Source organism: Plectropomus leopardus, chromosome 23 (genome assembly GCF_026936395.1).
Source record: "Plectropomus leopardus strain MGB_pleo_1.0 chromosome 23, ASM2693639v1, whole genome shotgun sequence".
In the NCBI taxonomy this organism is placed as follows: domain Eukaryota; kingdom Metazoa; phylum Chordata; class Actinopteri; order Perciformes; family Serranidae; genus Plectropomus; species Plectropomus leopardus.
Genome location: NC_142198.1, coordinates 9112755 through 9135413, shown reverse-complemented (window position 1 = coordinate 9135413; position 22659 = coordinate 9112755). Strand labels below are relative to the sequence as shown.

At 38.7% G+C, this 22659-nt stretch overlaps 1 protein-coding gene across 2 annotated transcripts in view; it reads right to left on the bottom strand.

Moving 5' to 3' along the window:
- pcxb (pyruvate carboxylase b) overlaps positions 1-22659 on the bottom strand; it is a 356057-nt gene that overhangs the window by 272787 nt on the left and 60611 nt on the right. For both annotated transcript variants that reach the window (XM_042512173.2, XM_042512174.2), the window contains exon 10: positions 2743-2861. In XM_042512173.2, coding sequence (XP_042368107.1) covers positions 2743-2861 — 119 coding nt within the window. The remainder of the gene's footprint in view (positions 1-2742; positions 2862-22659) is intronic.

Here is a 22659-nt window from a genome sequence, read left to right as displayed (position 1 = left end):
CAGTAAAGCTAGGCAGGACTGATTTAATAAAACCAAGATTATCTTACTGCACTCACTGCCTATTTCTCTCCTAAAATATTTTCAGAAACATAGTTTACTGCCCTGTTTAGTTGGAAAAGAAGGCATTTGAGAACAGAAAGTGGGCACCATACTGCTTCCTACAGTGTGAAAACAGAGGCTGAAAAAACTGAGATCAAGTGGTAAAACAAAGCAGCGCTTATCAAATACAAACTAAGACTCTGTTATTGTGTTGGCTATTTCTCAATTAAAATGTTTCCAGAAACATGTTTTACCTCACCATTTAGCTGTTATTCCAGATCATTTGTTACCAGCTGGTCGCCATTGTGTCAAACAGTTTCTTTCTACTGCAATGTCAGCACAGTTTTATAAAAAGATAGTCGTACAGATGTCAAATATAGTGAAATACATGGCAATCTTTTTGGCGCTTTGAGCATCACAAACAAAAACATTTGTAAAACTCAACAGCAACTTTTCTTTCCAGAGCACATGACCTGGTTACTTTAAGGTAATCCACAGACCTTGTTGTGAGCATTTTCTTGTAGGAACTGTTTTTCTTTCCATCGTACTACACCCACCAGCTGAAACCAAAAATATGTATTTTGATTTGGATGTGAACTGTCCCTTTGAGTTCATCTGTTAAGTAAATAACATTTTTGGCCTAATAACATTCCCACTAGTAGCTGTAGGGAGAAATGTGTTTATGTGCAGGTTCCTATTTTGTTTGTGTTTCAACACTGATGTTAATGTTAGCGTTGATGCAATACACATTCCTGTACATGCCATTTCCATCAACAGTTGCTGGCAGTAACACAGCAAGTTACTGACAATAAATAACAAAAGCAGGCTAGCTGATGTAATCATAGACATAAATTATGGAGATGTGCAACATATTAAAAAAACAATCTATTTTAACTAAATCAACTTGTTTTGAGAAAGAAGAAAATGCAATATTAGTTTGATTTATATGTTACATAGTGTGTGTTTTTTTGGTTTTTAGAAGCACTGAAAGAACACATGCCTTTGTTTACAAGTAAACTTCACCCTGAACATTAACTCACTGCTGCTACACACCCACACAGGTGTTTTTAGTTATTGAGGCTGCTTAAAAGTTGGGTGGAGCTATGTTGGGAATTTGTTGAGGTGCTTCATTGACTCTTTATGGAATCATAAAGGTGAAATATGGCTTACCATAACAGGAGAAACAAAGCTACCAGGAGAGTCAGAGAGGGTTTATACATGCCCACACAGTCCTTGGAAGATGTCTAATCAGCCAAAGTAAGTGACCTGTGTGGGTGCACTAAGAGTGTCAAGGGGCTTTAATCCATCAACAACTAAGTTAATAATATGTTTCCTTAACTGAGCTCAACTCTGGGCCCTCTAACGTGCCGCTGCCACCTCTGAGTCAACACCAGGCATGTAGCAGGTGGGTGAACACACAATCTCTCAAACTCAAATAATGAACAAATGAGCCATGTGAATCCTGCTATAAAATTTGAGAAACATGAAGCCCTACAGAGAAAAACAAATTAAAAAAAGACATAAATAATTGATGATAAATAATACACTGCCACATTTGTCTTCAGATCATCATTTTCAAGTCACATTAACGACATTTCAAGACAAGCATTAATATTTAAGACCATAACTGACAGGATATACTTAAAGTGGACACAATTTTACTCAAAATAACGCAAATTAATGGTTTGGGAAAACAAAATCGACTTTTTTTGCTGAGAGTGGTGGTTATTTGACTTGCCAGGGCTTCAATGTTTACTGATGAGTTTTTCCACACATGCAGAGATGCGGTGTAATGCAAACATAGCGCGCTGAATGAAGACAATCTTTGTGAAAAAGAAGAAGAGATGAAAGAAGCCAACCATGAACGCAGAGGATGATCAAGACAGCGAGAGAGTAGAGCTAACAATGATGTCAGTCATGTTTAGTTGTCATAGGAACAGGTGAAATCGTATTGTTTCCATGCAAACCCCCCCCGCCCCCCATAACTTCCTGTTGGTTGCACTGATTTGTTAGTCTGTCAGCTTAATTCATTAATTGAGTTAATTATGCAGGAAATCCAATTTGAATTAGCGTAATTGTAGTTTTCTGTGTGTACACACGTCAGTGCTGAACAAGGCTTTATGGGTATAACTAGAGGGCCTATATACCTGTGTGTTTTTTTGTGCTTATGTCTATTGTGTATTCGTTTGAGACCCATCTGTGATGTTTCAGCTGAGCAAATCTCACAGGTCATCGGTGAAGCGGAATGCTATTTATATCTTTCATTATCCTCTCTCTCTTTCTCACCTCTCTTCTTCATTCCCATTGTCTCTCACCCTCTCTCTGACCTTATCTCTCAGCTTTTCTCTTCACTTATCCTACCTGTTCCAGCTCTCTTCTCTTCCCCCCATCTCCCTCTCCTACACCTGTCCTTTTATACTTGTCAGCTTTCCATCTTTTCTCTCCTCCCCCCTGTCCATTTCTCCCTCTGTCTCACACTCCTCCATTCTTCTCAGCTCTCTCCACACCTCCTCCATACCTCCAGCATTCACTCTCTCTACTTTAGCAACTTTTTAGAGTGGGAACCACCTAAGCTTGAATCTGCACACCTGTCTGTGGACAGATAACACCAAACAAACACACATGCAAAATGACAACCGCCACAACCATCCAGCTGCCCACCTGCCCAGAACCCACCCGCACAAGTAAACATCTGCTACTTACTCAGTGATTTCTTCGGTGACTGTGTGTTCAACCTGGAGTCGAGAATTGACCTCAATAAAGTAGTGTTTGCCGTGTTTGTCGACCAGGAACTCCACAGTCCCTGCGTTTTCGTAGCCCACCTGCAGCCAAAAAACACAAAGAGGGAGCAGTTTTACCACTCTGAGTTATTCAAGTAATAATGTTAGTTGTGTAAACACTCAAGAAGGAGCACTCAGTCATCTTAATGAGCCATGAAACCAAAAGAACAAAAAACTGTCTTCTCGCCATATAAATACGACCACATCAGATGAGGAAAACATAAGCTCTGTGTATTATTTGTACAGAAGGAGGAGGGCATTTTTCATCATTTTCTTGTACTGCAATAATTAGAGCATTAATCAAGGGGGATTTATTGAATGCTCATCATCCAGAAGCCCATTTTCACTTTGCAATCAGAATCACAATCAGATTCAGGTACAATAAGTATACAGGAATGAATCCCAGTGTTTATTGGAGCAGGGATGGAAATATGTCATCTAAACTATGTCACACACTGTGAACATGGAATAAGTAGGACTGGGGCTTTTATTTACACAACAATGGACATAGCGCTTTACTCTAAGAGCATTTATGTTTAACGTTAGATACATATATGAACACGGATGGAGCCTTCTATTTGTACTCCTTGTTTGTGCACATTTTCTAAAGGTTATAGATATGGAAGAAACCAAGCCTTACTAAAGGGGATCATGGAGGCAGTGTAGCGTTGATCAAGTGAGATAGGACCGTGGAAGACAATGAAGACATTTTAAAAATGGTGGAATAGAACAAGTTGGTCATATAGTGAAAAGAGTTTCCCGTCCACATGCTGCGGAGTATATAATGGCCTCACAGACCACTTTTGACTTTGCCCTCTAATGCCATTTATTGGCTGTAGCCATGCTATCAGGGCAATGAAGCTTACTGCATTCCAAATGGACATGTCTTTTTTTGTACATACATGAAATACATATCAGCCTTAAGAGTCACTCTGCATACGTTATATGAAACCCTGTCACCTGAAACTACACATTAGGCTTGCAAGATCTCTTTTTTATCAACATAATATGTTGAGACAATATGTATTTTAAACAGATTGGTAAGCAGTTTGACGAATTATTGTCTGAGCTTACAGCTACATGTCAGAATCTTAATCCTTACCAAATACACCAATATGCAATATTTACCAATATATTTCATATCTACCATTCATAAGGTTTGAATCACCTACCACAAAAGCTAGACTGGGCACAGTCATGTACCTAGTCAAGTCTTTCATGCTTGGTCTTTCATGCTTTTGGGTTGTAGAAAGTCCTCTTTAGATACAGATGCTATTTTGTATGCGACTAGAGTTCGATTTGTACATAAAGGGCAAAAGCCTTTGCAATGCTTCAACCAACATGACAACAGGAAGGTCAGAAAGAGACAAAGTCCCTCTGAGCAACAATTAAATATATCGACAAAAATCAGCAGTCACTGGTAAAAGAAACAAGATTATCATTAAAATGTGTGCAGATTTAAATAGAAACAGGTTCTTGTTTCAGTGTCAAGTGCACAATTATGCCGCTAACAAGCTGGAATTAACAGCCACTGTGTTGCTTCAGAAAAACTTTTCTAAAAATTTCATAATAGAAACAAAAGGTTAGTCTAGGCTCAGTACTGCTGGGACTGGATCAGGAAATATCAGCGAAACAATGGACTGACAAATCACAGTTCAAACCAATCAAATCTAATCACAGAGTAGTCTGCAGAGGGCCCTATATTAAACTTTTTCCCCAAAATATTTGGAGCCCAACTGCCCAGTTGTGGTTCAATAATGATCAAGGGTCACTTACACTTTCCTGTACTGGAAAATAAATTCAAATCAAATGATGGAAATTGCTTCCAACAGTATTTTCCCCTGTCATGCAACACTATGGGGACATTGTCTAAATGGGGGTTTGAATCAGTCTTCTTTTGAAGACAAAACTGCTTCAAATGTAAATTATCCATTTAGTCTGAATCGTACGGGGGTTTTTTTATTCTTTGATGAAAAAGCCATTATTGAAGGACAGACAAAAATTTTCAATATGCCAGATGATTACAAACTTTTCGATGGTAGTGGAACCTAAATCTAACATGGGCATAAATAGCTATGAAAAAATTATAGTATTGAAAAACAGAATAATAGTATGTAAGAAAAATTGTGCCAACATTGAAAATATATGGATCGAGGACACAAGATGAGCTTCAACACTACAATCTGCAAACTGTTCTGCAATCATTCTTGGTTTTACTTTGTAACAACACTTCAAAAACTTCTAAAAAGGTAAAAAAATAAAAAAAATAAAAAAATACAATACATAAAACTGCATTCTTCTTCTAAAAAGGTAAAAAAAAAAAAAAAAAATCATCCTTGAAGCAGGACCTCCATTTCGTTTGCCAAAAGATGTTTCTCTTCTTGGAACAGAGATATTCTAATTTTAATCACTACTGTGGCATGTAAATGTACCATTTAAAATGCACTGCAATGGTCTTTATACCTTTTAAAACAACTCAATAGCTTGTTTTATTGCTTATTCTTCATTTACCAGACAATAATAAGAAAAAAATCCAATCTCAAGGCACCTCTTCAGACATGGTTTTTGCTCAACTAAATATATTCCTTTTGGCTTTAATTATACATGTTCATCATGTACCAATGATTTGACATTTCCATTTAGATATGAATGTCCATTTTAACTTTTAGTTATGTAGCTGCGTATAACAGTAATTTTCAAAGACTCAATTGGGGGAAAAAACTCTGTATATAATCATCTAGCGTAATTAGTTTGCTTTGCTAAGACTGGATGGACTGTTTTCTGTGTTTTTCTGTTAGAAGTTGCACATGCCATTCAGAGTAAAACATTTTAATTGTTAGGGAAATTAGCATGTTAGTAGAGCAACACCAGCACTTTCCATACTCATCCATCAAAACTCCGCTCTGGCTCATCTCAGCCTCAGTTTAATTTTGCCCAGTGGGAGCTGCAAGCAAAGTGTAATTGCTATATAAACGCTATATAAATAAAATGTATCATTATTATCATTATGACTTCGAGACTAAGCGGGTTTTCACAAATTACACAGATGATTGGAGAAAAGCAATCTGATTGGTGTTCCAACCATTTTCACCAATTTTACCAATCATTGCAGCTCAAGTTTTTAAGATCAGATCCAGCCACATTGCTGATTATTCCTATAATCAACATTTTGCCATAATATGAAATGTACCCCATTTCGGGTGAGGGAAATATTGGAAGAAAACAACGTCTAAACATCCGAATGAAATTAGGAGCAATCAAATGTCCAAAACACAAGCTGCAAAATAGCAAATCTAATTTTCCCCTGAAGGCACAGATGTGAGCAACCCAAGAAAAGGCAACAGCACCACCTACATCTGAAAATATCTTAAAATATTTGATGAACAGACAGTAATGTGATTTAAGTTTCTTCCCTCCCTCTTGTAGTGTTCAGCATTTTGTGCAAAATCAGGTTGGATGAACAAACCGAAATAAAGTACATGATCTTAACCAATTCCTTCCCTGTCTTCAAACAGAAAAATACATGTTTAGTGTTTAAATGTTGAACCAGCCAAGAGCTTTCAGGACTGCTTTCATTTCCAACATTTGGCGAGCATAAATGTCACGACAATCAAATGGGCAGAGGAAAAGAGAAGGATGGCCTGCAGAAACAAACATGGCCCGAAGCTAAAACTGCAGCAATTAAAATTTGGCAACTAAACAAAGCAAAAAACAACCTAAAAAAGCTCAAAAATGTTTCAAGATGCAGTTACAATGAAAAATCCATTATGCATATCACACATATATGTAAACAAATGTTTCACCTGAGTAAAACAACACCTGCTCTGAGCCTGTCAGCCTCTTATTAAGCCCATAACTGGTATAATTAAGTTTGCTGTGAGGAAAACTCATCTCAAGAGGAAATTAGACACAGATCAGGAGCAAAGTACACACACCCACATGTGACACATGTATTAATATTCACTGTAACCTTGTAAAACATCATCTGTGTAAAAATATTCAGAGACACTCAGTCAGCAGAGTTTTCTCTGCAGAGAGAAATTAGTCCCATTTATGGCATCTCTAGCTCCCCACAGGTTTTACCAATGAGACTCATTAGAGGGATCACAAATAAACACAACACACACTCGAACACACATCCAAACTTCAATAAACTAAAACATTTGAGGGAAGGGAAAAAAAACAGGATGAGCCCAAACACATGCTTACACAACTAGTTAAGTAAAGTTACATGTGTACATTAAGCACTGTATACTTAAAGGTTCAGTGTGTAGGATTTAGGGAGATATATTGGCAGAAACGGAATATAATATAATCAGTGATTTGTTTAGTTTATATGTGATTTTGTTACCTGTGGATGAGCTGTTTATATCTACATAGGTATCTGTGGAGATGGCCATGTTGCAGCTACAGGATCAGTTTTTTGGGGGTTTTTTTAGGGGGGGCTTGTGTTGGCCACAATATTTAGCAGCCCCATCTCGTCAAACAGCATGCAGAAACACTGATTTGTAATGTGAAACTGCTTTATTTAGTGTTTTACTGGTTAATAATAATTATCTGTGGATAATTCAGCTTATGGCAAAAACCTCCGGAACATTGATTGCTGAGGGATTTCTAACCCAGACAAGTTTCAGATATTTCCAATCTGAGGTTCTCAAGGCTAGATGCCAATAAATCTCCCTATACTCTTACTTTTTGTGCAATTTTGAGGTACTTTGCCTGAGTATTTCCATTTCTTTATATTTCTGTGGAAAATATTGTTCTTTTTACTCTTTGACAGCTTTGGTGAGTAGTTACTTTGCAGATTCAAATTATTAATATGAATCTAAATCAACTTATTAATTATTTTTATGTTAGCTTACCAGCAGAAGGGCTGCTCCCTAAAAGTTTAAAGTGATAAACATTAGTCGACTATTGACTATTGACCTGTTGACTATTAACTGAGGGTTCTTAAAATCTAGCAGTCTTTTTTGTATTTTTTGGTCCCCGAAAGTAGATGCAGTGGCAATGCTCCTCGCTTTCATGCTGCTCTCCAGGGGAGAATTATACTATGTCAAGTCATCCCTTCCATTTTGAGAAGATGTCTGCAATGAGTACAGACAACTACGGACCCAGAATGAACCTGAGATAGAGGAAGACAGGTGTCTGGAGAAAAAGAGCCTTTGCCTGGTTAGACTCTGGACCGTGCAGGCTGCAAGATAACATTATCCTCTTTATCTTCTGCTATCTGAGTAGAAGTGGTGAACTTCCAGCTCACAGCAACTTCATACAATACAGTTTTCAGCTTTTGTTTGACGCACATTTCTGTTTTCTGATCTGTCATCATTTAGTTAACTTGCATTAGCTTGGAGGGCAAACTTTGCTACTTTACTATGTGACATGGAGGTTGCCATCACCTGAGAGTCCCGTTGAACCACATCCTAAAATCTGGCATTTCAATAAAGTGTGGCTTGATAGTCTATAAAAACAATAGTTGAATATTTGTAATGAACAACCTGCCCTGGAACAACAGATGGAAATTAGCGAGTAAGCTAAATCTGGTACAAAGCATCTTTTCTCTTCTGAGACTAATGTTATTCTGTACATTGTCCCTGATAAACTTAATAATAATAATAATAATAATAATAATAATAATAATAATAATAATAATAATAAATCCTATTTGACTGACAAAATTCTAAGTCAGGTACAGCCTTAAGCAGCACTACATAAAGTAGCTGAAATGGTAGCTCCATATAAACCAGCTGTGCTAAAGACATTATATAAATGATTCTGCATGAGTACTTCCACTTTTGGTACTTTAAGTACCTGCTGGTGCTAATAGTTTAATTACTTAAGATATTGAATACAGTAGCTTTACTTCAACAAAGTATTTCTACACTATGGTATTAGTACTTCTAAGTTAAAAAAAAGGGGGGGCACTTCCTCCATCACTGCATACAACCTATGTAATACATCTTGGGACACGGGAAGACAAACACAAACACAGAAAACCAATTAACACAATACACACAGTCAAGAGCTCCGTTTTGTTCTACTAGCTAGCTATATATATATATATGTGTGTGTGTGTGTGTGTGTGTGTGTGTGTGTGTGTGTGTGTGTGTGTGTGTGTGTGTGACTGCATGCACATAAACCATAAACTTACTGCTTCTTTTCTCTGTGCACACACATGCAGTCACACACAAAATGCTAATTTATAGCCTGAGTCACCTTTCTCTTAACCTTCTCTGTGTGCAGCCAAATTTGTCACTGTGCTTGTGTGCATGTGTGTGTATGTGTGTTTCCTGAACAGCCTGTGATGACAAATACATGCAGCTAGTACTCAAGGCCTCATTGATATACAGTGAAAGACAGTGCCATAGTAGAGGACACACACTGCACATATACAAGGACATAAACGTACAAACAGCTCCCTAGACTTCTAGCACACACAAATTCACACACACCAATATGTGTCACTCCATATTGCGCTCTCTTTCTCACACGCACACACTGAGTCAGTGATTAAAGTAGCAGCCAGTGTAACAGATTGAGTGGTCACTGTTTTATAAGGTCTGACAGACAAGTCAATGGGCTGTATTAGCAAAACGAGGGGTCACCCAAGTGGCGTGTGCATGCATCCTACACTATTCTAAAAATGCATGATGTAAATCTACACATTTAGCTCTCTGCAGCTGACCACGGTGTGCGTGTGACTGTGCTTAAACGATCCCAGCACTGATGAATGTACACTAGTGTGCAGCTTTGAATAGGAAGTGACAGAGACAGATGGTCTGTACTGTACGGCACACAGAGAGCAAGAGAGTGAAACAAAGTGCATTAAGAACAGTTCATGAGTAGTGGGAGAAAAATGGATGAGGATGGATAGATGGATGGATGGATGGATAGAGGAAGGGAGGGAGTTAAAGAAAGATTGATGGATGGATCAAATGAGGACAGACACGAAGAATCACTGTGTTTGGTGGGAGTGGAGAGAGAAGACAAAGAGACATACGGAGTGAAAGACAGGATTAGATGGGGTAAATCAGGGAGGGGAAGAATAGCAGAGAGTTTCAATGATGGAGGGACTGTCACTCTCCCTCCTCTCACTCTCTCTCTCTAAGCACCTCAGCTTGAAATAATTTGCAATGTTGTTACAAGATGTCAAAATTCAAATTCATGGGAGTTTACTGTTCTGTATTTGTTCTATGTCTTCTATATTGTTAAGCTGACCTTGAGACTAGTTTTGGGCCATTGTCATTTCACTGCATACCTGTTTTTATCTGACTTTATGTATATGTGGATAACAACGAGATGGGAGCACATCAACAAATACAAAACACTTCTTTATGGATAGTCTAAACTTTGTCAGTTACAATGTTAAAGGTATAAATAATCCAATTAAGAGGAAAAAAATATTCAGCCAACTTAAAAAAATGCACTGTTCAATAGCAATGATCCAGGAGAGCCATTTGTCAGAAAAAGAACATTTAAAACTGAAAAGGGAATGGGTGGATCAAGTCTATAGCTCCTCATTTAAAAATGGGAAGAAAAGAGGGGTTGTCATCCTTATAAATAAATCAGTCTACTTTAACCATGAAAAAACAATAGTTGACAGGGAAGGCAGATATGTGATGGTTACAGGGACAGCTGGAGGTACGAAAATTACAATGCTTAATCTTTACGCCCCAAATGAAGATTGTCCAAAGTTTTTTAAGACAGTGGCATCCCTTTTGGCAGATAAAGCAGAGGGAATTTTACTGATAGGGGGAGATTTCAACTGCATTCTGAAACACAATCTAGATAGACTCCCACAAGGAACGCACTCTATATCAAAGAAATCGGCTGCTCTCCTTGCAATGATGGATGCTCTAGGCCTGGTGGATGTCTGGCGCAACCTGCACCCTGGGGAGAAAGACTTCACCTTCATGTCTCAGGTGCATGGCAGTTACTCCAGACTGGACATGTTTTTAATATCAGGAGTAGACATGTACAGGACTCATGAATGTAATATAGAGCCAATAACAATATCTGACCATGCACCTGTTACATTAAGGATTGAGATTGGAACAAGTAAACATTTTAAATACTGGAGACTCAATGTATCATTGTTAAACGATGAAGTTATTCGACAGAAATGTGTAAAGAGCTGGCAGATTATTTTGCATTTAACGATAATGATATGGTTTCCCTCTATACTTTTGGGAGGGAGCAAAAGCTGTGATGAGGGGTAAAATTATTGCTATCTCTTCTAGGGTTAAAAAGCAAAGGCTAGCTCAACAGAGGGAATTGGAGAAGGAAATAAAGAGACTAGAAACAGAACACCAACAAACTAAAAAACAGGAAACATTGGCGTCATTAAAAGAGACTAGACAGAAATTAGATGACCTGTTAACTTATAAAGCTGAGGGGGCACTGCGATTTACAAACAGAAAGTACTACGAACTAGGCAATAGAGTACGACTTCTTGGCCTTTCAGCTACGCAAGGCTCAGTCCAATAGAGCAGTAATGTAGATAAAATGTCCAACCACTAATCAGATGTTAACGCAACCAAAAGATATCTCCGAAGCATTTGCTTCATATTACCAAAAGCTATATGAAAAGGAGGATCTGCCTGATAAAAAGGAAAAAATCGACTCCTTTTTTAATTCAGTCAATCTGACTAAATTAACAGTAGATGAAGCAGATGGTAACATGCCCCATTAAAGAAGAGGAAAGTAGAGAAACTATTCTCAAACTAAAAAACAACAAAGCTCCAGGGGCGGATGGTTTCCCTGGAGAATATGAGAAAACTTTAATAAACTTAACTTACCCCAGTTTTATGTAGAGTGTACAATCACGCCTTTAATGGAGAGGGATGCCCCAGGGTCATGGTCAGATGCAATTATTATTGTCATTTATAAAGAAAAACAAAGATCCGACCCTATGCTCGTCTTAGGCCCAATCAGCCTCCTCTGTGGATTTCAAAATCTTGACTGCCATAATAGCAAAAAAGAATACAAAAGTATATCGAAAAAACTTTGTAAAATCAGATCAGACTGGGTTTATTCATAATCGACAGAGGGAACAGACAACGTGAGGAGAGAGCCCTGAACCTTCAATTAATAGCAGCTAAAGAATACCCCATCAATGCTTCTCAGCCTTGATGCTGAAAAGCGTTCGATAATTCGATTGACCTTTTTAGAACAAACTCTCAGATATATGGGCTTTAATGATTCGTTTGTTAACTGGATAAAACTTTTATAAAAGCCCAGGTCCAGAGTTAGGGTAAATGGGTATTGTTCCAAATTTTCCCTCTGGGACGTGGTACCCGCCAGGGAGATGCTTTGTCACCTTCCTTGTTTGCGCTTAGCATTGAACCACTGGCTGAACTAATTAGATCCAACCAACTCATACAAGGAATACCAGATGAAGGAAAGCGAAAGGCATAAATTGGCTCTCTTCGCAGATGATATATTAATATTTTAGAAAACCCTGCTACCTCCGTCCCTGCTCTCCTACACAGTCTTAGTGAATATAGTATAGTGTCAGGTTACAAGATTAACACAAACAAATCAGAAGCTATGATGATATCCGGAGTTAGCCTCCCAGTTAAATGATCGGGTCACCTTTAAAAGGCCCTAATAGGGCTTCAAATACCTCGGTATTGTACTTACCCTAAATCACACAATTGTTTTCTTCTAATTATGATAAACTACTTAAAGAAATCAAAAATGATCTGGAGAGATGGGATGTGCTCCCCCTGTCACTGTTTGGCAGAATAGAGACGGTCAGAATGAATATTTTACCTAGGCTATTATTTTTGTTTCAGTCCATACCTGTCCTAGTACCTCAATCCACATTTAAGTTACTAAATAAAATGATATCAAAATTCATCTGGCAAAACAAAAGACCAAGAATACGGGTTGAAAATACTGATGTCGACCAAAGAGAAGGGAGGTTTGGGATTACCCAATCTAAAACTTTTTACTACTGGGCAGCCCAGTTACGGGCTGTGGCAGCATGGGTTGTCAAGGACTCAAAGTCAGGATGGGTCGCTATTGAACAAAACTCCTTACCGGGGGTACCACTATCGAATCTCCCATTTCTTAGTCAGCAGTCTCAAAAAAATTAAAATCAATAATATATGGATCAAACACACACTAAAGGTTTGGAATTTGGTACAGAATCGATTAAAAGGGACCCTGGTTATATCTTCGAGCAATGCCCATAGTGGGGAATATAGAATTTCTACCATCTATATATGATAAAGCCTATAAAAGATGGGCGGAAAGAGGCTTAATCACAATAAACCAACTAATCGACAGACATTTGTTCAAATCCTTTTCACAACTACAAGAGGAGTTTTCACTACCACCCAGTGATTTATACAGGTACTTACAAATCCGACACTATGTTACAAAAAATACAAACTGGGAAGATATTAAAAAAGAACCCACAAATATAGAAATGCATTTTATACATCTGTCTGAGCAACCTACTTTGCCCAAAAAAACAAATATCCCATATATATAAAATTAATGATAGATTTATCTGAAAACACACTACACATTAAACAGCAATGGGAATTGGAGCTAACATCGGTAGTGGAGGATGAAACGTGGGAAAATATGTGTACAGCATGTCACAGAGGGATTGGAAGTCAGCTTTGGAAAGAGTTTGACTGGAAGGTTAAAATTAGGTTCTTTAGGACGCCACTAGTAACCTCGATATTTAAAAACAACTCTGGCAACAAATGTTGGAGGAACTGTGGCATGGTTGGCGACCATACGCACACATTCTGGGACTGCCCAAAAATACAGACATTTTGGAAAAACATCAAAGAAGAGCTGGAGAAAATTTTGGAAGTGGATTTACCCCTGGAACCTGTGTTTTTTTTGCTGGATGTACTACCTGACCACTTGTATACTGCAGACCAATGTTATTTATTGCATGTTTTGTTGATGATTGCAAGAAAAATGATTACTATTAACTGGCTGAACCCTAACCCTCCTACCATTACTCAATGGTTACAAAAAGTCAAACATGTATACATAATGGAACATATGACCGCTCAGTTACAACTAAAAGTAAGGATTTTTAAAAGGAGGTGGAGACCAGTCACTGACTATCTGAGTTAGGAATTTTGTATTAGGAAGGGAAATGTTTCTATTTATTATTTTTATTATTTTATTTTCAACTAGTCGTTTGTCTCATCACTATTCGATTTTGTATATGGTATATATGTGTGTATATATATGTATACATATTTCAATATGGGTAGCCCAGTCTCAAGGCTGTTGTTGTTGTTTTTGTTTTTGACTTGTTGTCTGTTAATTGCTTGTTATTGATGGCTGGCAATAAAGTTAAAAAAAAAAAAAAAAAAAAATTCAAATTCAATGAGGGCTCTAGACAGTTTTTCCCCCTTTGCTCCACAGTGCCTCACTGTGACAAAATATTAGTCAAAGAGGTCCCAATAGTAGAAAAGGTTGAGTAAAATCATTTATCAACAAGATGGAGTAAAGCAAAGACAGCATAAAGACTCAGACTGCAAAGAGTGGTCATTTTTTTCACCTCCAGCCTCTGTGAGCATGTGCATTGCTCGCCAAGCTGCCTGTAATCCTTAAGGCTAAAACACATGGTTGATGTCTAAGGAGGACAGCAGAATTTGTTGAAGTTAAAAAGCGTGGAGGAAACAGGTCAGTACAGCACTGGTCCATTTAAAGTATGAGCATCTGCACACATGTGCACAACAGACTGGTGAGGCTGCAGCAGGTGCACAATCACCAGAAAAAAAATAGAATTCTGTTTGATCTTACAAATCCTATTGTAGTGTCTGTTGTTGCTGATGGCAAGGTCAGAGCTCAGCAAACCTTAAATCGTTGGGCTTTTGTTATTGTTACGGCCTTTCGGAATAGGACAGCGAGGGCAGTAAGAGGATGTGGAGGAGTGTTTTCTTTTTTATTAAGGCCAGAAATGCTGCTGCTGAACACTGCATCCTTCATGGCTGCATACTTGTCAATTATTTCAAGGAGGATGATAATCACGAGCCAAGAGGAGTCTCAAGATGACTCAGTAGTTTTATCCCAGCGGCCTACACAGTCTGAGCACCTCTACAGCAGTGTCCCCAACAGGAGGTTGAATGGGATGTCTGTGGCCTTATTCCAATGCAAAAACTCGGATGCCATTCAGTCTAAAAGAAATTGCTGTGGAAACCTTCCAGGCGTCAAGGAATTCCAGCATTTCTGAAAGCAAAACAGGATGTGACTGTAACCGTTGGTGTATGTCAGTTATGCCATAATGGAAGGCCTGTACTCGTACACAGGGGTGGGAGTAATGACTTGTATTCACTCTTGTTACTGTAACAGTCTTTTTTTCTGTGTGAGCATATACTTTCTCTTTAAAAAATGTTAATTTTACTTAAGTGCTAGTTATCACAAATATTGTACCTCACCATATCTAAAGTAGCATCTGTTAGAGAGTGAGAGTTTGTCTTTTTTATGATTAATTCAAGTAAATTGATTGAAAAACAGTTGTGACAGGCTGCAAAGTGCAGTCTTTATTAATGGAAATTTCTGTTGGTTAGGACCAAGCAGCAACCTCCAGGCCTGAAAAATGAAGCAAATGCTTAAGTGCCTGAAATATTACAGTTCTTTGAATGGCCACTTGAGGCTGGCTCCAAAACCAAACCAATCGTCATATACCCCCAAGTTAAAATGCCCTACTTTACTAAAGAAATAAAAATGTTTACAGCCTGGTACAAAAAAACAGTTTTAGTCTTTTAAAGCTAAATTCAATCAAAACTACAACTCACCCGTCACGTAAGGGCGGGTCGCTTTGACTGACAGGCTGTCTGCTGATAGTGTCCTGAGCGTCTCAGTCATATCCACACCTCACTACTCCACAGTGCCATCCTTCCATTCAAATATGTTCACTTCAGGCTCCAAAAAAACAAGGTGCCGATGGCCAAAATGCAAAACTCAGGACTTCAAACTGGGAGTCAAAAAAACAGTGGGGAAAGTCACAGTAGCTATGTCCACTTTAAAACAGTCTATGGTTTGGACTTCAGGGGGTCATGTTGCGATGCAGTTTATTTTGTAGTCTTCAGATGTATAGATTTCATGCATTTTACCTGACCTACCCTTACTTTTAATTAATTTTTACACAAGCACTTTTACTTAAGTATAATGTTTAGTTCTTTAGTACTTTTACATTATTACAATATTCTTGTACTCTTTCCACGACTGCACCTCTGGACCCAGCAGTGTAATACCTTCTTTTGTAGCTTTATACGTACATACTTTTAGTTCAATCTCACATTTAGTCTTTTTTACAATTTGACTGCCAAAATCTGAGTATTTATCTGTAAATCATTCTAATGTTTGCAGCACTTGAGAAGATATCCTTTCCACACTTAATACATTTGTGTGAAAGCAAAAAGACAGAGTGCATTTGAGTTTCCAAATGTTCGTGCAGCACTATTGCTGAGGGCTTCTTCACAATTGTCTTCTGTAGCCCTGAAAAGATTCAACATGGCAGTTTTGAGAGGTGTTCCTACCGTCCTTTTGTTTGCATGAGTACTTTGTGTGTGCGTAGTCATGTTTTCTGCTGCCACTGCACATTGTCTAATCTTAATCTCCTTTGCCTAAGCAGAATGATGTTTGGTATTTAAGTTGCACTGACTCTTGTAAGTGTAGCAACATCACCAATGTGATCCCTCTTTTGTTTTCTGAAGCCGTGATATCTCTGAATAAGCAATTTGTAATTAGCCTTGAAGTGTCTTGACTTAGTGCCATGTCAGTCCTTTGCTATGTTTATGGTGCAGAGCAAAGACACATCAGGTAAAAGCGTGCAATAGATAACACTGTGTTCCACCCTACTTTTTCCATAATACAATAAGTCTTTCTAGCACCAAGGTGTGCTTAGGTGTTTTACATACTGCTAATTACTGAACAGTTTTTTGTTCTCGCCTGCAGAATATTGGGTCATGTTGGCTCTGAGGAAGTCTGCACGAGTCTGAGGCTGCTGAAATGTTTTTATTATGTGTCGAGGCTCATCTTTATTTGAGGGCTTTACTGCAGTTTCATCTCTGCAAGGACATACAAAGAATCCTAGAAGATGAGCTTTGGTGTTAAGCATAACAATCATTTTTGTCTTTGAACTCAAAGTACAGACACAAGTAACTCCATACAAAACTGGCTTTGATTAGTCATGGTGAGAAGAAATAGAGACACTTTCAAGAGTTCTTTGTAGAGATTTTCAATTCAGCACTGCTATAAAAAGTAAAATTTTCCCCAAATAACACACACGCACACATGCACGCGCACACACACGCACGCACACACACATTCATCGCTCAGTGGTCACTTGGTTGGCACTCACACTACACTTACTGTCTAAAAAGGAAAAATGATTTCCTCTCAAGGTCTTAGCTGCCAGATTGCTGTCACTACATGCAAATCCCGCGACGAAAAACAATATTGATGATTCAATGCACACCACACACACAAAGCCTTCCGATTAGTCCGGTCCCCTGCCATCTCCCTCAACGCCCCACATCCACCAGCCAGAAAGCAATGCATGCTGGGTCATGTAATGTCCAGGGGCAGTCAGAGTAATGTGCTACATGCTCCCCAGCTTTATGTGGGATGTGCATCACGCAGTAGAGGGAACAAAACAAATCAATCGTACAATCAATGGTGCTGACCTGTTAAATGGCTGTGTCTGGTCACATTAGTGAGTGTGTGTGACTGTGTGTGTGTGTGTGCTGCAGTTTGGGTGACATTGAGAACCAGTGGACTGACACATGGGGCTTAAATTAGTATGAAACTTTATTGTTGTAAACACATAATATAAGCTGTAGCTGTTTCACACGTATGCATTTCACAAGAAAGAAACTACACGTTGTTTTTTCTTGTATGCAGTACACTCACGCTCCCCTTCAGGGTACACACCATTTTGTCTTTTTAAAGACAAACTTGAACTTCAGGACTGTTTGTCAACCTTTTTTGTATTGGAGTCGTGCTTGTAAGGGTTTTGATTAGGAACAACCAGTACGTCTAGGGTTGCACCTATTAATCAGCTGAACATCTGTTTTGACAAATATTCACCTTGTTGACTGCCATTGGCAAACAAGATTACATTTACTGATGGTAGTGGCTGTTGTTTTCTGTTGTGTCACATCAATTTTGCGCAGGCTAAAAAGCAGAGCTTGAGACTAACAGTATCACAGTATACTGGGGACAGCAGAAAACAATCTCGGGATGAACGGAGATCTCCTTGTGTTTATGTTTTTACAATATAAAATGTTCAATATAAAATAGATATGAGGGGGAAATATACTATATAATGTAAATGGGATTTTGAAGCAGTTAACTATTTTTAAAAGATATTTTTCACATGAAAGGTTCTATTAAAGATTGTTTCAGAAATTTCTATGATTGAATTTGTGCTCATTCAAAGGTAGTGTAATGGAGCGCTGAATGACTTTGAAATAGTTCAGATATATTTCAATAATGGCGATGTCTTTGATCCCCTGGAACAAAAGGGGTGACAAATAACAAAAACAAAATAAATAAATAAAGTATTGGCTTTAGGCAAAATTGGTATTTTAAAACTTGAAATAATCTGAACATATCCTTTAAGGAAGTCACTGGGTTGCTTTACAGCACCCAACCAAAATATGCCAAGGAGGCAAAGCTCCTGGCATTGCCAAGGGGTGGTAGAAGTAAAACACAGATGGGGGGAAATCACTACATCTTAATTTTCAGCAAAGCCCAAGGGGGAACGGCACACAGTCACAATGGGGAGGAGAGGGAAGGGAGGAGGGCTGCCATCGTTATGACAGCAACAGAGTTTATGGCAAATGTGGCCTTCATTTTGAGAACAGCTGCACTAACAGTCACTGCCATGAAATAGAGGCTGATCACATAGACTCCCATTCTTTTTTTGGTTTTCTTTTGGTGTAATACACAAGGGTATCACAATCGCAAAATGAAATGCTGTTTAGAGGTTCTCCGCACAGCAACTTTAGAGGCACACAGTCACATTACCCAGCAGTTATTACACAAGCAGATCCTACAGTACATCTCACTCTTCCCTCCACTCATCTAAACATCAGTGCTGCTGCTTCCCTTTAACTGCTGCTCACTTCGCTCCTTTCTTTCATTTCTTTCCTCTCTTGAGGGGATCGGAGTTAATCTGGTGCCAAGATGTTCTGTAATCTGATCCAATTCCCTTTCAGACTTCCAGCACACACAACTCTCATCCGATTCATTGCTGATACAACCACAGAATAACACAAACACACACTCACAAATAGATGAGCTCCATTTCAGTGGTGCCACCTCTCTAATCCTTTTGCTGCAGGGAGCTGCCAAAGCAGCGGTGCTCACCCACCCGAGCACACTACACAAACAATGTATGAAATACACGCAGGCACAAACAAATACAGTAACACACAAATATCACACAGACATGCCTAGAGGCACACATGATAATAATGAACACAATCAGGTGTACGCCCACACACACTATCATACACTCACAGTCCCATATGCACCCACAGGTTCATAGTCATCCCTGCTGTAATGGAAAGATGCTTGACCGAAATCCCTCCATACGTTTGTCGACTCATGTATTCATCCCTAATTTCAGATCGTCTCCAGGCTTTAAGTCCATTACTTACACCTTTCTCCTTCAATCATGCCTGTTCATACTCTCACTTCCATCCTGTGCAATTAAGATTCAGGTCACCCTTCCTGCTTCGCTGTATCCTGTTTTCCGCGCTTGCAGCTTCATTTTTATGCCAAATAATTTGCTGGACAACAAGAGGACAGCATGTTTGGTCATCAAATTTGTAATAGGCAAACAAACATGCTGCACGAAAAGTACCAGGGAAACAAAGGCTTTCACAGATCCAAATGGGAAAGATAGAACAACAATAAATTGATACTCATAAACTATTCTCATGGGAGAGGTTTTACACAAGAGCGTCCTGTAATTGGAAATTTTACTTATTATGTCATTAATTCTGGTCGAGTATTGGGGCGGGATATGACTCCCTCCAGAATTGATGCCCAAATTACCCAAAGTATAAGTGTTTGCTGAGCTTGGTCATTAGTGTAACACAATGTACATTTCACAGGTTCTCAATTTGGGACTAGAACACACCAGAGCTCTGCTTTAAAACATCATGGTTTCCCCCACACATCTATTTATTTGTGTATAAATGTATGTATGTGTGTGTGTGTGTGTGTGTGTGTGTGTGTGTGTGTGTGTGTGTGTGTGTGTGTGTGTGTGTGTACACCATTCAGTTACTCATTGCACCATGCACTCTCAGAGCAAAGAGGCTACTCTGGGCACAGACAGAGCAGCAGAACGCCAGTTGAGTAAAAGTTAAACTTCACTGTTAATTGCGGCAGCTCTAAAAACTCGCTTCTACAGCAGCTGCTCTTCTCATCCATTGATTTGTACAGCTCTAATCAAACAACAGATCAACTATACACTCCCCGACTCAAAACCCATTTAACTGCTGTTGAGGAAAAAAATGACTCATGATGAACCACAAAATGTTCAAATTTATAGAGGGAACAAAGTATGAGAAAATACTAACAAAGAAAGAAGTTTGCCAAAACTCACACATGGCTACAAATCAAAAACAGTCCCTCTGATAAGACTTGGAAAAAAAAATCTTCAACTATGCTTGCAAATCTGCTGCACTTAGACACAGCAATGCTTCAAACTAAATGCAAACCGCATGCTAACACACTCACAGTGGCAATACTGATGTTTAGTGGGTATAGTGTTTACCATGTTCCCCATCGTAGTTTAGCGTGTTAGCATGCTAACATTTGCTAATCAGCTATAAACACAGTGGAGCTGAGGTTGATGGAAATGTCATTAGTTTTGCAAGAATGCATTCATAAACCAGTACGGTCTATTTGACCTTGGTCTATGTTTTTTTTTTTTTTGGTAAAATGTCTCAACAACTATTGGATTGATAGCCATTAATACTGATATGTGCTTTAGTTGAAGCCATGAACACAGTTTTATTATGTTTACCCATCACCTGAAAGGTCAGAAGCCAGGCTTAACAACTATCGCTGGCGCAGGCTTAATGTTATTCTTAAGGACACTTAAGCAGCATGCATGAATGCCAACACAGAAGGTCAGAGCCAGGTCCTTTACTTTGAGGGATGCATTCTTACTCATTACATCACTGTAATGCCAAACACCTGTAAAGCTGTGTGTTTATGCAGTGGGAGATAAGGATGAACATAGCACCGTGCAAAAATGCCAACCCCTTCCAGAAACCAAAAAGGGTAAAATCCTATATTCTACAAATAAACCACTTCTTTCTGAAGTGAAAGCTATTCATTTCTCCAGAACCCTCCCTCTGTTCACTGCTCTCTGATCCTTCCCTTTGCTTTTTCTCCCCTTCATCTTTTTCCCTCTCTTCCTCTACATGGCTACAAGTCAAAAACAGTCCCTCTTTTCCCCCACTGCCATCTCTCCGTATGTGGCAGTTGTCCTTTGCTCTGCTTTCAACTCTCTCTCCTCTTCCTCTGCCTTTAAGTTTGTCAGTCCTTCAGAAAATATGTCTTTTCATCTCAGACAATTAAGGAAATGGAATAAAAAAATAGAAAGAGTGACTGAAGGCTCAAAGGTCATGAACAGACAGATGGCAAAACAGCAATGAATAGGGACAGAAAAAACAATGGTCGAGATGAGTGAAGGTAGATGGTGAATGGAGCAGATGGCTTTAAGGGAACAGAGACACAATAAAAGAAAGTTGATGCAGGAGATGATTGAGGGAAAGACTAATTGAGATAAATAGAGAATGACCTGGAAGAGCTATAAGCAAAATCAAAGCACCTGTAAATTTACAGAGAAAGAACCTGACGGGGGGTTAGTAACGGGCCAGGGGATGAATAATGACTGAAATGTGTGATGTAAAAGTGATGAAAGGAAGGGCCACAAGAAGCAGCTGGGTTGAAAGGTTTAAAGCTGCACAGATGATGGGGCTGGATATCGTTTCAAACATAATGATATCAGTACCAATATTGGTACCCTCAAGGTGATAAAGATACCGATGGAGTGCTTCATTTGATACCTTTTTTTTTTTTTTTTTTAACTATTTCAGAGTTTACCCATCATGTAAATGAATATGTGTGGAAATGCTTTAAATACCCCCAGATGCAGGGCAAATCAATTGTTGGTTGCCTGTATGGGTCTAAGTGAGAGAGGAAGATTGACACAGCGAGAGAGACAGTGAGAGAGAGTATCATTAACACAAGTGTCAGTTATATAAAGTTTGTGTGTTTTCTAGATCTCAGTAAAAAAAAAAAAAAAAAAGGATGGGTTAAGTGCAGGTACCCACTGACTGGATACGTTTCAATGCTACTTTGTACTGGCTTATGTTGGTCAATACCTTAAAGGTATCAAGCACCGATGTCCAGACTGCAGCCGAAAATGACCCTTGTCAGACATAGAATATGCACCATTGCTGGCTTCATCTATCTGTTTAAGTCATGACTTTAGTCTAATTCCTATTTGCTCACAGGCTGTAAGTAAAGGGCATTTATAATTTCATTCATGCAAGTGGCATGGATGAAAGCAGAACATTAAGGGAGGGAGACTTTCTGATGATTACCATTGTTGTATGATGGCTGGTGTCCTTTTTTTTAAATACATGAATAAAGTAACCTTACTTAAGACATGAATCCCTGTACTTGAAACTTAGTTTTTCATTTAACCAGATTTTTATTTTCTTTAAGCATTCTCTATGTATGTATTACACTGCACTTAAGGCAAACAAGACATTTATTTTATCTGTCATTGTATGTATTTAACTTGGTGTTGCTGCAACCTTTACCT